Source organism: Prenolepis imparis, unplaced genomic scaffold (genome assembly GCF_030444845.1).
Source record: "Prenolepis imparis isolate NDT839.2.m4 unplaced genomic scaffold, iyPreImpa1.0 SCAF_6, whole genome shotgun sequence".
Taxonomy (NCBI): Eukaryota; Metazoa; Arthropoda; class Insecta; order Hymenoptera; family Formicidae; genus Prenolepis; species Prenolepis imparis.
Window position 1 is genome coordinate 19751213 of NW_028141164.1, and position 18697 is coordinate 19769909.

Sequence of the window (18697 nt, forward strand, 5' to 3'; positions counted from 1 at the left end):
AAGCAGTGGTATCAACGCAGAGTACTAACAGGCGGGAAAAGACTGGCTTTGAGAGTCTTCATCCTTTATCTCGAAAAGGACAAGTAACGCGATATGACAAAAGTAAAGCGCCTCCCGCGGCAACAGCTCCTATTAAGGTACGTACGTATATCTAAGCAGTGGTATCAACGCAGAGTACTTCAATTAATAAATTAGAATATATTATAATTTAACAATTTTATTAAATTATTATACAAGCAAAGTTTATACAGTATATTTTATTTGAAAAAAATGATTTTAAGTATATAGGCTATACTTAGCCTATACAAAGTTCGGGGCTACGCGTAGATATACGTACGTACCTTAATAAAAGCTGTTGCCGCGGGAGGCGCTTTACTTTTGTCATATCGCGTTACTTGTCTTTTCGAGATAAAGGATGAAGACTCTCAAAGCCAGTCTTTTCCCGCCTGTTGAGCGAGTTAGATGTACTGTGTGTAATAAGTGATAAAGTAACGAGAGCATTTCAGCGGCGAGCGTTATTGCGAGCTATTGGACAACGAAGATTTTCGAGAAAGGAAGTGAGTAGAATTTTTAATTTTTATTCAATAGGTTTTATTTGAGTGCAGTACATAATTACGTAGAATATAGAAATATTGGAATACATTAAATCAACCGTGCCGAGGCATAAATTTCTGTCGCGTATTTCAAAAAGGTACCGCCGTAAATTAATCCTACGCAACGCTCTTTATGAAGAACATATACAAACGTCCTTAGAGCGTCTAGACGAGAGAATATATATGAATAATTTCTAATATTTAATTTTTTATAAAGAATGTAGAACCAAAGGTTTCGAGATATATATGCGCCATGTACGAATTTTTCCAGATATGTTAGCACATGTCGGTATGCTTTTTACTTTTATTAATTATTGTATATATTTTATGATTTATATATTTTATTGCAATTTTTTTCTAGCAATCGAGAATTCTGTTCCTGCCTACTGAAGCTTTTGTTCCTGTGATCAGCCACGAAGAGTTTCTAATTGATGAGAGCGTTATTGGACAATTTTAGATATTATTGAACGAGAGAAGTATCGAGAAATGCAAGTATAAGTAGTTTTAATCTTTATTCCATAGTTTTTATTTTAAATATAGTATATATTTGCATAGATTTTTACATAGATATATTAGTTACGTTAAAATAACTGACAATCGACCATGCCAAAGCGTAAATTATTTCAACAAGATATTTCAACAAGATATCGCCGGAAATTAATTCGAGAAGAGAGTGACGAATTATTTGCCCTATTTAATGAACCTAGAACCAATTCGTGCGTAATTTTAAATAATTCTGTCTCGGATAATGATCATCATGACAAGAGTGTCAATTTTAATCGTGTTATTTTCGAAATTGAGAAACAAGATGAAGCAATAAATTTACCATGTTCCGATTTAACGAATATTTCCGCATCTGATTTTTTAAAAAATAATGTATCTTTACATCCAGAAGATAATATAATAATAAAGGACAATATAAGAGAGGATATTAATAATTCAGAGAAAGAAAATGATGATTTTAAGACATTTTTAGTACAATGGGCTATCACGCATCGTATTTCTCATGTAGCTTTGTCGCACTTATTGTCCGGTTTGAAAACAGTACATCCAATTTTTTCCAATTTTCCAAAATGTGCTAAAACATTATTACGTACACCACAATCTTCCGTTATTACTGAAATGTTTCCCGGACAATATTGTCATTTTGGTATTGAATATGGCATTCTCCGATTCTTATCTAGAAGCAAGAATACGCCGGTTTCATCTCCTATTCAGATTCAAATTGGTATCGATGGTCTACCCATATCGCGATCAAACTCAAATCAATTGTGGCCCATTTTAGGTCGAATTATGCCGCACGAGAAAGTAATTCTTATCGGTTGTTATTTCGGTAAAACTAAACCAGCGGATGCGAATGAATTCCTACAACCGTTTGTAAATGATATCAATAATTTAATTAATAAAGGGGTAACTTATAACGAGACAACATTTTCAGTATTAATACACTCTATCATATGTGATGCCCCTGCAAAATCTTTCATTACCCTTACTAAGGGACATACGGGTTATTTCAGTTGCTCAAAATGTACAATTGAAGGCGATTTTATCGCTAATAGAGTTTGTTTTCCTAATTTTGATTATCAAATGAGAACAGACGATAGCTTTTCTAATCAAATTCAAGAAGAACACCATCTTGGTCATTCTATTTTATTAAATATTTCAAATTTTGGCATTGTATTTCATATACCATTAGATTACATGCATATGATATGTATTGGCGTTGTTAAAAAGTTAATAAAATTATGGATAAGTGGGCCACTTAAAACTAGATATTTAACCTCGTGTAAAATAAAAAATATTTCCAAATCTCTTCTTAACATTAGACATTTTATTCCTAAAGAATTTGCAAGAAGGCCACGAGAAATAGAAGATATTGCACAGTGGAAAGCAACCGAATTGAGACAATTTCTGTTATATACCGGTCCTGTTATATTAAAAAAAGAATTGAATTCTGATATCTTCTCCAATTTCCTCACTTTGCACGTTGCTGTTCGCATTTTATGTCAGAAAAATACAGTCGAATTTATTGAATATGCGGATAAATTAATGAAACATTTTATTGAATGCTTTATTAAAATTTACGGACCTGAATTTGCATCCCATAATATTCACGGTCTTTTACATATAACTGAATGCGTAAGACAATTTGGACCATTAGATACTTTTAGTGCTTTTCCGTTTGAAAATTTCATGAAAGAATTGAAATCAATTTTAAGAAAATCGGATAAACCATTACAGCAAATTAGCAATCGTTATGCCGAGATGAGTTTTTGTAAAATAAATTCTGACAATATAAATGTTCCAAAAATTAATGTAAAAGCTCCACACGAAAAAGGACCATTGATATCGGGTTGCTTTAGTCCACAATTTTCAAAGATTGAATTTCCTCATTTTATTATTTCAATTAAATCTTCTGCTGATAATTGTTGTCTCATAGAAAATGATATCGTCTGTTTAGAAAATATCGCTACATCGCGTGAAGGCAATTACGTTGCAATAGGTCGTAAATTTAAAGTTGTTGAGGAACTTTATCATTATCCATGCAATTCTGTCCATTTGGGTATATTTAAAGTCAGTAAATTATCTGATTTTCAAGTTTGGCCTTTGCATAAAATTAATCACAAATTTATAAAATTACCATACGCAGAAAAGGATAATGAAAGAATTTTTGCAATAATACCGCTAATAAGCACCGCACATTTATAATTTGTTATATATATAATTACGCTTCGTAAACTTTTCTAAGAAAATATTTTATATGTACATACATAATAAAAGATATCAAAATAGATTTCTTGTGCAAATATATGAACAGATATCTTGTGCGTGTGCGTGTGCGTATACGTGCTTGCGTGTGTGTGTGGGGGGGGGGTGGGGGGGGGGGGGTATTTATAACACTGCACTAAAAATAAATTTCAGAATTTCAGAAAAATGTCGAATCAAGGATTTATTGTCGCGGAATTCTCTGACGGTATCCAAGTAATATCGAAAATGTGGCAACAGAGTGAGGATTTGTGCAAATATCCTTTACATTATAAGACAGATTCAAGAATTCGGAAGGCGATTGAAAAACAGGAAACGCCAACTTCTGATTGGTCTTCTGTTAAAATTCAACGAATTTTTGGCGAGTATCGTAAGTATAAAATCCTTTTTAATTTTCTTTTTCTTTTTCGTAATAATATTTGCTAATATTTAAAATATTTACAGCGTCCTTTCAAAAGGCCGATGAAAAAGCAAAAAAGGCAACCTATACGTCAGACTTGGATACCGACAAGGAAGCGATTGCTAATAGAAGAATTACAGCGAAAAGAGTTTTATCCTCGTCTGAAAGTGAAGATGAATCAGACACAGACGTAAATTTACCATCTCCTCCCTCTCCTCCAAAACGTAAGTACACAAACAAATCTATTATATCTATTTATGATACATAGACGAATTTTACATTTTTTACATTCATTGTTTTATTTTGTATTAAAAGGTCAGCGATTGCACGATACAAATGAAAGTTCATCCCTTACATATTCTGGGAAATCTGCGAAAAGAAACAGCGAATCAAAGAAAACAAAACAAAAGGCCTCAAATTCGAACTCTCAATCATTTTCGCAAGGTATATATTCGTTATATCTCTTTGTAATAATATAATTATTGCATAATTATATATGTTGGTCCATATTTCATATTTATTTATTGTAAACGTAAATTTAAAAAGTTGTACATAACTTTTAGATATTAATATTAATATCAATTATCTAATATCGACACAATATTAAAAAATAAAAATATATAAATATATACCCAATATAAATATAACATTAATAATATAAAAATATTAATAAATTAAAATATCTATCAACAATATTTCGCAAAATATATGTAAACTGATCTATCGTTTATCTTTTATTATACATTTTGCACACACATACGTGCACAGTTAGTAATGCATGTGTGTGCGCGCGCGCGCAATATTTTCTATATATATTAATTAGTAATTTTGTTTTTTTTTCCATAAAACTTTTATGACCAAAAACATACATAGAATTTATTTTTAAAAATCTTTATCATGTCTTTGAACATAATTTGTCAAATTCTCCATTTTTTTATTCTAATAATTTTCATTTCAATTACTAAATAAAATATATTTTCTTTGTACGTAGATGTGGATAATCATAATATTTCGAACGCAAGAAGTGAAAAAACGCACAACAGTGTTGTATACGTAAGAGAAGAGGAAAATGAAGAGAATATACCAAATCGGCACGTGAATAAAATAGAAGAAATTAGTCGAAGCTGTAAAGAGACACAACAAAGAGAGAAAATAGATGATAATTTAAGTCATCAATCTTCACAAGATGCAATTGGTAAGTAAATGTTCATTAGATATAATACATTTTGTGTAATAAAAATAATTTGTGTTAAAAAAAATTATATAAGTCTATTTTAAACATATAATAACATGAAAATTTTACGACTGCAATTCACTATTTCTGAAATCTTTACTTATACGTAAAAATATTATCTATATTTATAAATAATAGAAATAATAAATCTTTTATTTACTCTTCAAATTTATAATATATACATATAGTACTTGTTAATAAAAAAATTATTATTTTAAAATGTTCAAGAATTTTTTATCTTATTTTGGATAAAAAGCAAAATTTTATACCGAAATGAAAATATTTCCATTTTTTTTTTTTTTTTACAAAGCAACGTGTAATAATGTTTAAACTTTTATGTTAAAGTTATGATAAAGTTATTCATATACGACGCATGTATTTTATTTGTTTATTAAATAATGCTATTTATATTTACAGTGGATTATTTGAAAAGATTAACGAGAGAAATAGCGATCATAAAATATGACATGAGGCAAGCACTTTCCTTATTAGATATTTTAGTTAAAAAGACAAATATGGAAACAGAAGCGAACAAGAACACGGAGATTTCTTTTGAAGACGTTGAGACCAAATTTCCGTTGGAAACTAAAGAACAATTAATGGAGGTGGAGGAGATCTTGAAACATCGTGATTCTCAACATAATGCTGCGATAGTAAGTTAACACATATAATTTTACATTTTAGTATTAAATATAATATAAGGATTTTAGCAAAGAAAAAAGATAGTCATGTAAAATACCCAACTTATTGTCATGTAAAATAATATTTTGATAATTGATGTGGTGTGTGTGTGTGTATTTCGCAATTATTATCAAGTATATGAGTATATCAATATGTATAATCAATTTTAAGCAAACATTTCGCAATGAAAACCACAAATACTTTTTTTATACTGTTTCATTTTCTGCATGTGAATAATTTCACTTAAAATAATAAAGTAAAAAATTTTTCTTTTTTTTCGTTTAAGAAATTAAAAATTGCTAAGGTTTTTAATAACAGAAATATAATTTCAAAGATGATGATTCGCGAAAAATATATATTACTTTTATATTCAATATAAAAAATTATAACATTAAATACTTTACCAATTTACAGCGCGCATACATCAAATCTATCGGAGGAACCAACGTCACTGATGCTGTAAAGAGGGCATTATATAAAATATTTTCAAATAAATTGGCAGAGAATTATAATTGGGAGGGTCGATGCGGAAAGGAACCACTACGTAAATTGGAAATAATGAAAGTGATTTTTAGTAAGTACTACATAGAAGTATTTATACGCAAAAACTTTAGTAATCATTAAGAAATGTTTTTAAATATACATATTGACAAAGATTAGAATAGATTAAGAAAGTAGTCATTTTAATATATATACATTATTTAATATGTACTCCTATGAAAATATATATATTTGTGATTATTAACTGTTTCAAATTTACAAAACTTCTAATAAATTTAATGCCAATTCTCGAGATATAACAAGTTATCGTTTTTTTTCAATCTTATTATAAAAATTTAACTAAATATCATTTCTAATTTTTACATTATATAAGAAGTTATTATTCAATGAAATACGACGCACTGTATTTATATAAAAAAAAAAATAAACGTAAAAAATGTTTTTAGGCTGCGTACTTCAGAATGTCCGAGATACCGACCATGGCAAAATTCAGCGGAGGATTATGGAGTGGTTCCGACATTCAAAAGCGAGACATCAAAATGAGGAGAAACGAAAAGCACAAGGTGAAGACAATGGTTCTGTGGATTAATTTGGTGAATAACAATGAGGAAATAAGGTATCAGAATGGAAAGATATTAAAAGGTATGGATAATATCAAAAGGTATGGACAATATCAAAAGGTATGGAAGAGGTATATATTAACCATTATTATTATTATTATATATGTAAGGTTTTACTGGTAAGTCGCGTTCAACTATCTACGTATAATTAGTTCCTCATATAACATATATAATTACTTTTGACATACTTACATACTATATTTTACTGCTTTACGTGTAGCTTTATTTTCAGCTTTTCTTGTATTGCCAATGATGAGATGCGCTAATATATAAAGTTTCCAATAACTTATATCGCGCCAGTCTGAGGCAATCTTAAAAAAAAAATTTACTTACAAAATATTGAAAATAACGTCAAATAATATTTAAATATAATAGAAATTAAAAGTATGTATAAGTAATTAAAAGTACATATTTAGAAATATATTTTAATAAGAGATCTATCTAATCTAACCTGAGCGTTCCAGCTCCAGTGTCAATAAGTTAAGTATAATTGATAGAGAAACTGTGCGATAAAAAAGGTATATTTATATATTCTTCTTTTTTTCCACCAAGTAATCAATGTTCGATTTAAGAAAAAGAGTATATGTGTATATGTTGAGAGAAGATTACACGTAACTCCTCTTTTTTTCAATCAACGTTAATTACTTGGAGGAAAAGAAAAAAAAATGTACAATAATGTCTCTTTATCACACAGTTCTTTATCAATATGCTAACTTTACACTTACTATATAGGAAGACTATATATATCATTTTGATATATTTTATATAAATGAATGCACTTACCTTTAACATTCGCTCTATATCATTTAAATTAAGCTTCAATGGCCATTTTAACAAGCCTATAGATTAATTCCGTTTTAGACATTACTTATTGTCATCAATTTTCTGGATGCGATCTTTCGTGCTAGATGCGCTCTAATAAATTATAAAATTCAGCGTACTGCAATTCTAGTAATTTACTGGATCGCTTGCGATCTAGGACGTAAAATCTCATTGTGCGCATTTAGCTCATTCTACATTAATGGCAGTCGCAAAAATGGTAAGAAATTGACGAATCACAGTCTATTATTCTCCTTGCGATCGAAGAATAATAGACTGTGATTCGTCAATTTCTTACGATTCTTACGACTGCGACTAATGTAGGATGGACTTTTGGCGCAAACATTGATATGTACTATAGAATTAAGAGCCAGACACAATGAACGGAATAAGGAACAGTTCAATGCGTGTAGAATAAGAAACATAGAATAAGAAACGCTCGCTCTTTATTCAATATATTGATTACACAATTCACTGTTCCTTATTCCGTTCATCGTGTCTGAGCCATTTTGATGATACAGTGGGTGCATCCAGAAGCACGACCGCTTACTGAGCGCTCAGTGAGCGGTCGTGCTTCTGGATGCACCCAATATATTAACAGATTTCAAATATATGTTTCAGATATCCATGTAAACAACCTATATATATATATATATATATATATATGTGTGTGTATGTATATGTTATTATCATCAGTTACAAATTATAAAAGAATACTTGTCTTTTAAGGTTCCATGGTCCTCGCCGCGACCATGTTAGATTATGTTAGATACGAGAATATACGCGCTGAAAATTTTTGCGTGCCATTTTTAGATAAAAAGATATTTTGATGAAACACAACTTCAGATGGTTTTAGCACACTTTTAAAATACTCCAAAAACAATTTTTTCCCTTGACAATTAATCAACAACCGTAAAAAAATTAAAACATCAGACGTTGTCATGCGGAATGACTGCGCGTGTGCAACGACCAGACGAACTGGGCTTCTTATTACTGTTATTTTACAGCTGTTGATTGATTATAAAGGGAAAAGAATAATTTTCCGAGTATTTTAAAAATGTGCTAAAGCCATCTGAAGTTGTGATTTATCAAAATATCTTTTTATATAAAAATAGCACGCAAAAATTTTCAGCGTGTATTTTCTCACTTTTGACGTCAGAATCCAACATGATCGCGGCAAGAACCAAGAAACCTTAAGCATCAAATTATTTGTGGTTTTGTAATTTTATCCTCAATAAATATAAAGTATTTTACTATATTTGATATTATTTTCATTTACAATATTATATATTTCATCCATCCATCTTCTATAAATCCTCTATTATTCACCCACATAACGTCCGTTAGTCGTACACCGAGACTCCGTGAACCCTCTATTAATGATCCACGGAACGTCAATTAATCGTCCACCGAGGCTCCGTGAACCCTCTATTAATGATCCACGGAACGTCTATTACTCGTCCACCGAGGCTCCGTGAACCCTCTATTAATGATCCACGGAACGTCGATTACTCATCCACCGAGGCTCCGTGAACCCTTTATTAATAATCCACGGAACGTCGATTAATCGTCCACAGATGCTCCGTGAACCCTCTACTAATGATCTGCGCAATATCTAATGAATATCTTTAAAAACGTCCAATAGAAGTCCATTTCAAGTATCTATCAGATTTTTATTGAACGCTTATTATTTTTTTCTTATTGAATTATCAGTTTTCATTCTAATAAAAACTATGATTATTAATTTAAAATAATTAATACAATTAATATATATAATTATATAAAATTTAAATTATTTAAATTATAAATTAAATTACAAAATGTATATTTTAAATGTTTAAATGTGCTCTAAAAATTAGCTAAAAAATTATATTTTTATTTCTAATTTTTTAAAATTTTAATTAATGATAAAACAAATATTAATTTTGATATTATTTATTTACTTAAATATTATTTATTTATGTGGAAATCTAATATATGTCCATAATAAGTGTCTAATGGACGTCTATATAAGGGATTTGTAGAGGATATTTATTATGGAGGTGGGATGGATGTTTGATGGACTGTCGAATTTCCACCGTGGAAGTAAAAATCCATAGAGCTGTGGCGGTTTAATGGATCTCTAATGGACGTCTATCCGATTTCCACCGTGGAAGTAAAAATCCATAGAGCTATGGCGGTTTAATGGACCTCTAATGGACGTCTATCCGATTTTCACCGTGGAAGTAAAAATCCATAGAGCTATGGCGGTTTAATGAACCTCTAATGGACGTCTGTCCGATTTCCACCGTGGAAGTAGAAATCCATAGAGCTATGGCGGTTTAATGGACCTCTAATGGACGTCTGTCCGATTTCCACCGTGGAAGTAAAAATCCATAGAGCTATGGCGGTTTAATGGACCTCTAATGGACGTCTGTCCGATTTCCACCGTGGAAGTAGAAATCCATAGAGCTATGGCGGTTTAATGGACCTCTAATGGGCGTCTGTCCGATTTCCACCGTGGAAGTAAAAATCCATAGAGCTATGGCGGTTTAATGGACCTCTAATGGACGTCTATCCTATTTCCACCGTGAAAGTAAACATCCATAGAGCTATGGAGGTTTATAGGACCTCTAATGGACGTCTATCCAATTTCCACCGTGGAAGTAAAAATCCATAGAGCTATGGCGATTTAATGGATCTCTAATGGACGTCTATTTGATTTCCACCGTGGAAGTAAAAATCCATAGAGCTATGGAGGTTTAATGGATCTCTAATGGACGTCTGTCCGATTTCCACCGTGGAAGTAGAAATCCATAGAGCTAGGGAGGTTTAATGGATATCTAATGGACGTCTATCCGATTTCCACCGTGGAAGTAGAAATCCATAGAGCTATGGCGGTTTAATGAACCTCTAATGGACGTCTGTCCGATTTCCACCGTGGAAGTAGAAATCCATAGAGCTATGGCGGTTTAATGGACCTCTAATGGACGTCTGTCCGATTTCCACCGTGGAAGTAGAAATCCATAGAGCTATGGCGGTTTAATGGACCTCTAATGGACATCTATCTGACTTCCACCATGGAGATGGATGTCCCATGGAGCTTTGGAGGTTTAATGGACATCCACTGGATGTCAATTTCTATGTGGGAAGGTGACAAAAAAATGTGATGTCACTGTGATGTCACTGTGATGTCATTGTGAGATTATTGGAAGGTAACAGTGATATCATTAATCACAATTGAAGTGATATCATTGTAAAATGTCACATTGACATAACTAGTATATCACGAAATGTAACAATAAGGATAAAAAAATCTGTCATAGCAAGAAAATGTCACAGTGACATCATAAAGATGTTGTGCTGTGACGATAAAAAATATATTTAATCGTCACAGCACATCTTTATGATGTTATAGTGATATCATCAAAAATGTCACATTGATATAACTAGTATATCACGAAATGTAACAATAAGGATAAAAAAATCTGTCATAGCAAGAAAATGTCAGTGACATCATAAAGATGTTGTGCTGTGACGATAAAAAATATATTTAATCGTCACAGCACAACATCTTTATGATGTTATAGTGATATCATCAAAAATGTCACATTGATATAACTAGTATATCACGAAATGTAACAATAATGATAAAAAATCCCCATAGCAAAAATATGTCACAGTGACATCATAAAGATGTTGTGCTGTGACGATCAACAATTAAAATTAGAAAAATAAAGTTTAATTTATGATATATTTAATAAATAATTTATATTTATTTATTTATATTTATTACTGCTATAACTCAATATATATTAGGGTGTCCGATTTAAAATAACACCACTTCAAATATCTCTTAAAAAATTCATCAAATAAAGGGCATCATCTACTTTATGACCTCCTTTGAATCAAACAACTTTTATTTGAAATATTTTTCTTTAAAATAGTCGCGTTCAGCAGAATGACTGCTAAGTTGTCATCTTGTCAAGACTTGACGTTGATTTGTTCTAAAAGTAAAAGAATCAATCACGTCACCGTTAATGGACGCTTAATGTAACCTAACCTTACCTAACCCTAATGCAAGCGTGACCGTGTAGGCGCGTACACGTTGCCCAAAACGCTCTGCAGCGTATACGCAGTCATTGTTGTCTGTTGGTGTACCAGCACGTGTTTTTTATTTACATAAGAGGACATTTTGACTCAAAATAAGTGATCTCAGAAGATCACTTAGCAATAAGAAGTGATTTAACACGAAAGTGAAAAACATCAACATAAAAATTAAGGTTAGTATATATACAATATTTTTTTGTCTTATGTTTGTCTTATATTTTTTCATATTTATTGTAACAAGATATCTTTTTTTTATTGTATATGTATATTTAGGAAAAAAAATATTTTTTGTGAAAAATACGGGTCGCAAACGAAAACACTCAATATTTTATAGTGCAAGACATAAACGAAGGTTAGTTGCAAGAAACATAGTAACAGATATGAATATGATAACTCATCAGACTGATTCTGCGGATTCTATGGCAATAATTAATAATAATAATGATCAACTAATTGTTGTTGATGAGAATGCTTCATCTTTATGTGATTCTGATAAAGTATACTCAGATAGAAATCTAAATCAATCTTGTGATGAAAGTGATGAAAATAATATTAACTTTCTGAATGAAAATAATGCCTGTATGATACAAAATTACACGGATGCAAATAAGCTGCAAGCTATAGTCGATAACAATTATGAAAATCTGTGTTTAAATGATAACGAAACTTTTATACATGACATAAGTAAATGGGCTATTGAAGAAAAGATATCACATAAATCACTCCGTCGCCTTTTACAGATATTGCAAACACACACTAATTATACTTTGCCTAAAGATCCACGTACACTATTGCAAACTCCTAAATCAACTGAAATTATACAAATTGAAAACGGAGATTACTGCCACTTAGGTCTCGAAAAAGCTCTTCTAAAAATTATTAAAGAACGTAAAAGATTGAATTTTGCTCTTGATAACATTCAATTATTTATAAATATTGATGGTTTACCTATATATAAGTCTTCCGCAAAGAGTTTATGGCCAATATTATGTGCAGATAATATTATAAACAATGTATATGTCATTGCCTTATATTATGGTGAAGGAAAACCAAAAAATGCAAACGATTTTTAAAAATGTTTGTAGATGATGCTATTGCTTTTATAAATAATGGGATTGATTATGAGGGACAGATCATAAAAGTCGAAATTAAAGCAATAATTTGTGACGCTCCTGCTAAATCATTTATTTTAAATGTAAAAGGACACACTGGATATAATAGTTGCACTAAATGCATTATTGAAGGTGATAATATAGAAGGACATATATGTTTTCCATACACATCTAATATGATGTTACGTAATGATAAAGAATTTTTTACTGGATCTTATAATCTTGATTATCAAACTGGTGACACAATTTTAAAAAATATACCAAATCTAGGCTTAGTTACAAATGTGCCACTAGATTATATGCACCTGGTATGTTTGGGTGTTATGCGTAAACTTATTATGTTATGGCTTTCAGGACCACTTAAGACAAGATTATCAAATTTAGACAAAGAAAAAATTTTTAAGAAACTAATAAAGTTACGCAATTATATTCCTTCTGATTTTGCTCGAAAACCAAGATCATTAAAGTACATGAAACATTGGAAAGCCACAGAATATCGGCAATTTTTATTATATACGGGTCCTATTATATTGAAAGGAATACTACAAGAAAATGTATATTTAAATTTTTTAACATTACATGTAGCAATCACAATTCTTGCACATCCTACTTTAACATATCAAACTTCTATTATAGAATATGCAGAAAATTTATTAAAACATTTTGTAAAATCATTTCAAGTTATCTACGGTTCTAAATATATTTCACATAATATTCATAATTTATTACATCTTGCTGCAGACGTAAAACAATTTGGTGCTCCGGATAAATTCAGTGCATTTAAATTTGAGAATTATATGTCTACGTTAAAGAAATTAATTCGTAAAACTAACCAACCATTACAGCAATTAATAAGAACATTTGCAGAAATTGAGACAATACATAATAATGAAACATTCAAAATATATTCAAATTCATATGGAAAAATGTTTTACACACTCTCATTGTGATGGTCCTATTACGAAAGATTTCATTTCTGTACAACAATATAAAATTTTTTGCAATAATCAATATTATATTAACTGTGATGATCCAAAAAATAATTGCATTTCTTTTGAAAATGGACAACTAATGTCAATTTTAAATTTCATTAAATCTAATGACAATAAAATATATGCTATTGGCAAAGTGCTTGTGTTAGTGGAAGATTTATATACACAGCCTATTTCGTCATTAACTTTAAATATTGGTATCATGTCTGAATATTCTCATCTTCAGACATGGAAGTTTGATAAAATTAGAGCAAAAATGTTGAAAATGCCTTATAAAAAAAATTATATTATATTTCCGATGTTACACACAACTGAATAATACATATGTTTAATATTAATTTGCATTTATAATAAAATAATTAAACGTAATTCTAATACTCTAATATAAATTGCAAATATTATTATTATTATTATCGTCACATTTTTATTATATTATAGATTATTTATAATTTTAATGCTGATAAATTTTTATTTACAGTTATTATAATGGCGTATAATATTGTGGAGTTCGAAGATGGTTTACAAATTGTTCCTTCTGAATGGTTAACTGAAAATAATAAGGAATGTAAATGGCCATCATATACAAGTCAAATTAAGATAAATAAAGTGTTATAGCCCGAACTATAACCAGTAGTTATTAGAAATTAGAATTTACTGAATATCTTTATAGAATACTGTAAAACATTTTTGCTTATAAAAGAGCGCTCTCGACAAACGCTCGTCGCGTGAAAACGCTAACGCAGCGAGACACGCGCGAAGCACCGGAAACCGCGAGATGCAAGCGAAGACCTGCGACTTCAACCTGCTTCGCTTGCAGTTAGAACAAAAACGCGTGAATATTAATAACCAATCAGAGACCTGTTTCCAAGGACCTTTCCCGAAAGAAATCCAAGAAACAAAGAGGATATAGGACGGAGAGCCCACCCGCGAAGGCAGTCTCGAATAAAACTCCTAAACATCAAGACGGAGTCTCGAATACAATTCCTAAACATCAAGACGTGGTCGCTAATAAGAAACCAGAACATCAGAACGAGACTCACTAACAACGACCTGAATTATTGAGAGGAATACGAAGATACGCTCATCGAATGTTACGCGAATATATATTTAAAGAAAGGACGAGAAATAAAGCGAAACCATATTCAATCCGAAATAAAAGTGTATTTTAAGAGAAAGAAAAGAGTACAACACTCCTAACTTCCTACGAAGTCCTGCACGACCCGAGGATCCTCATCCTTAATTCGGCGCAACCCCAGTGCCTTGTTCGAGGCACACAACAAAATTGGTGGCAGCGGTGGGATTGCGCCGACGGACCGCCAGGACCAGCAGGAACCTGAAGACCTGAAAACAATACAAAAGTATTAGAAAAATCAGGCACGTCGAAATAATCGACGGACAACACAGAAAGCAGCATACTAAAAAATAAGACCCGCAATACACACATACACAACGTGTGGAAGCAGGCACGTCAGTTAGAAGAAACAGCTGACGGAAATAAGCAGAAGTCACAGTGCAGTGAAAGTGAAGGACGGACAACGCAAGCAGTACGAAGAGCGATAAGCAAGCAGCTGAGAATCGAGTAGGATCGCCAACGTCCCAAGGACAACGCCGACCTGCGACAATCTCACGGACAACGCATCATCACCGAGCGACGACCTGCCGTATCAATCACGAGCACCGAGCCGCCAGCCGTTATCAGCCCACGAGCGATCGAGTTGCAGCAGCAGCAGCCAAGCCGTACCGAGCGATAAAGAGCGTAACGATGCGAACCGTAATACTGTAAGTCCGATCCTTATAATATTTCTGCGTGAATGTCGGAAGGGAACAAGACATCCCCGAAACCGATAGCGAACAAATCTTGGCTACATAGCGACTCAGCCAAACGAGCGATTCAAGCGTTACCCTTAACTGTAGAAAGACTCGAGCGAGTTCGTAGAAAATTAGAGAACGAATATTCAAGCGAAAGCGAAAACGAATTACCCGCGAACGTCATTGTTAAACGCGAGTTCCCCTTCGATAGTTTTGACGAAAGTATACTAAAGACGCGAACAGACGGTAATAACGAAAATATAAAAGAAATTAAAATACGCGCAAGCAAAACCCCTAGCAACGCGTCACAGAAAAGCGGATGGTCAACTACGTACGATAGTAGCGATTTTGACTCTAACGAAGATAACATGTCGGTAATGCACACCCCACCAAATGGTGCAGCGGACGTATCCGTGGGTGCTGTGGACCGCGAAATTGGTCGCCTACGCGAAACTATAGAGCGCGGAAACGTACATCGCGTAGAAGTCGACGTACACAGGACACCCGCCGAACATAGGACACCCGTCGAAAACAACGCGAACGAGGAAAATCCTATGATGCGCGACGTATTGCAAGGCCTACGAGATTTACAAATCGAAATGCGGACAGAAATAAATAAAATGTACGATTGGAGGTCACGCGGAGAGAGATCAGACGAGAGTCGTCAAAGCTCCCGCGAACGCGCACGCAAACGGGATGCAAATAGGCACCGCGATAATCGACATCTCCGTGAACACACCCGTAATCAAAATGCGGAAGAGAGATGCGACAGTCGGCAAGATCTACGCGAACTCACTCCCGAGCGAGACAGAAATAATCAACGTGATCACCGCGACTACCCTCGAAATCGAGACGCAGGAGATCGACGGAATCTACGCGAACACACACGCGAACAGGGAGCGGATAGGCGCTTAGACAATAGGCAGATTAGATCCCGCGAACGCGCTTATGATCGAGATTCGGACGAAGAGCACGAGCCTCGTATGGCTTACGGACGAACCGAGCGTGACATCCGAAATCGGCGGAATGCCTCACAACGGTACATGTCACTAAAGGAGGCGCGAATAATGATACCGGAGTTCGACGGCACAACGCGAACCCGATTACAAGAATTTCTAAACTCCTGTACGTACGCAATTAAAAATATTCACCCTGATGACGAGGAAGCGTTAATTCAAGGAATATTATTTACTAAATTACGGGGAAAAGCCATGCAAGATTTCGAGACACGAGACATTCAAACGTTCGAAGAATTGAAAGACCAACTAGAAAATTCTTATCAAAGTAAGCGGAGTACAGCGCATTTACAAATCGAGTTCAATTCGCTCAAGCAAAACTTTAACGAACCGGCACAGAGTTTCGGACAACGCGTCGACAAACTTGCCAGGAAATTATATAGCTCAATGATTGAGGGAGAAAAGCGTTCGAGCACCTATAAGCGTGCTATTTTAGAAACCATACAAAGCCAAGCATTATTAAATTTCCAATTCGGGTTACGTAACGAATTGAAAATACTCGTGCGATCACAACGATACACAACACTCCAAGAAGCGATAACGGGCGCAACCGCAGAAGAAAAGTTAATAGGATCTAACGCATCGCGAATGACAAATGCATCACAAAGCAAAACTGGGCAACAACCGCGACAAGGTCAACATAAAACCACGCAATGTTATAAATGCGGAAAATCGGGACATTACGGACGCGATTGCCGCAGCAGTAAATACGCGCTCCCAAAACCGGACAAGTCCCCTCGCGCAAATACCGTAGAGAAATTCTGCAATTATTGCAAAAAACGCGGACATAATCGCGACGAGTGTTGGACTTTAAATGGAAGCCCGAAAACAAATACACCGGACCGCGATAAGGGAACCGATAATAAAAAATCGCGAAGCATAAATAAAATTGAGAACAGTAAGAAACCGAAATCGCGAAAAAGAGATACCGACTCCGAGTATAGCAGTGACGAGGAAGAACGGCAAGAAGAAAATAATAAAAAGACACGCGCGATAGAATATCAGGTGACTCACGTGCGACAGACGCCTCGTGGAGCAGCGAGCCTGAATTTAATAACTCTACCTATACGCGAAGTAAAGAACGGCAAGATTAACATGCTCTACGATTCTGGAGCTACTGTCTCTTTAATAAAAGTTAAACACCTGAAAGGTGAAACCGAGATATACAACGACAAAATTACTTTGATCGGCATAACCGGGCATAAAGCGCGAACAATAGGAAAATTCTACGCGACTATCGATCTAGGCAGCCGAAAAATCAAACACGCGATTTATGTCGTAAAGGACGACTTCCCAATGGAATACGAAGGGATCATAGGAATCGATTTTCTACAAAAGCAACAAGTCACGTGCGATTACAAAAAACAGGAGATTCAAATAGGAAACGCCGTATTAAAATTACGACCGTACAATAAAATTCAATTAAAACCGCGTAGCGAAACGATAATACAAGCGGCAACGAATCATAATAAGATAGGCGTGATAAAGGCCGAAGAAACAGCACCGGGAATATATATCGGACGATGCCTGGTAGAACCAAAAAATTTTGTGTGCCCCGTCAGTATAATTAATACGACCGACGAGACCGTAGAGATTAGTACGCCGCTCGTAACCGTAGAAGACATATGTGAAGATAACGCACACAAAGTATACACGATACACACGGGCGACACTCATAACTCGTCAACGCGCGACGAACGAATCTGACAATTATTACGCACGGATCATCTAAACGTCGAAGAAAAACGCTCAGTACAACGGATATGCGAAGAATATAGCGATATATTTCATTTAAATGAAGAACCACTGACATGCACCGCGACGATAAAGCACGAGATAAACACGCGCGCCGACACCTCGCCCGTCAACGTAAGACCATACCGCCTTCCCGAGAAGCATAAAACAGAAGTAAATAAGCAAGTGCAAGGAATGCTAAAAGACCAAATTATTAGAACAAGCATGAGTCAATGGAATGCTCCATTATTAGTAGTGCCGAAAAAAGCCGATGCGTCAGGAAAACAAAGACTCAGGGTAGTAGTAGACTTCCGGAAAGTTAACGATTTAA

General features: G+C 33.6%; 1 protein-coding gene, 1 long non-coding RNA gene and 1 pseudogene across 2 annotated transcripts; all 3 read left to right on the plus strand.

The window, feature by feature from the left end:
* The first annotated feature begins 502 nt into the window (after window positions 1-502).
* On the plus strand, window positions 503-3581 carry LOC145937198 (uncharacterized). Its single transcript, XR_014425518.1, has 3 exons — window positions 503-557; window positions 955-1091; window positions 3516-3581. It is a non-coding gene; the product is annotated as an uncharacterized LOC145937198 (long non-coding RNA).
* Window positions 3582-3587: 6 nt separating this feature from the next.
* On the plus strand, window positions 3588-7134 carry LOC145937953 (uncharacterized). Its single transcript, XM_083041298.1, has 7 exons — window positions 3588-3729; window positions 3804-3983; window positions 4075-4203; window positions 4751-4954; window positions 5411-5646; window positions 6089-6248; window positions 6622-7134. The coding sequence occupies exons 1-7, from the start codon at window positions 3588-3590 to the stop codon at window positions 6762-6764; spliced, it is 1194 nt and encodes a 397-aa protein (XP_082897424.1). The 3' UTR covers window positions 6765-7134.
* Window positions 7135-12083: 4949 nt separating this feature from the next.
* On the plus strand, window positions 12084-13765 carry LOC145937395 (uncharacterized; annotated as a pseudogene).
* Window positions 13766-18697: the final 4932 nt, after the last annotated feature.

Bases quoted from the DNA above. Each gene is read 5' to 3' on its own strand.
- LOC145937953 (XM_083041298.1), top strand. From the start codon at position 3,588: ATGTGGCAACAGAGTGAGGATTTGTGCAAATATCCTTTACATTATAAG. The intron at 3,730-3,803 runs GTAAGTATAAAA...AAATATTTACAG, and splicing joins ACGAATTTTTGGCGAGTATC to CGTCCTTTCAAAAGGCCGAT. The intron at 5,647-6,088 runs GTAAGTTAACAC...ACCAATTTACAG, and splicing joins CTCAACATAATGCTGCGATA to CGCGCATACATCAAATCTAT.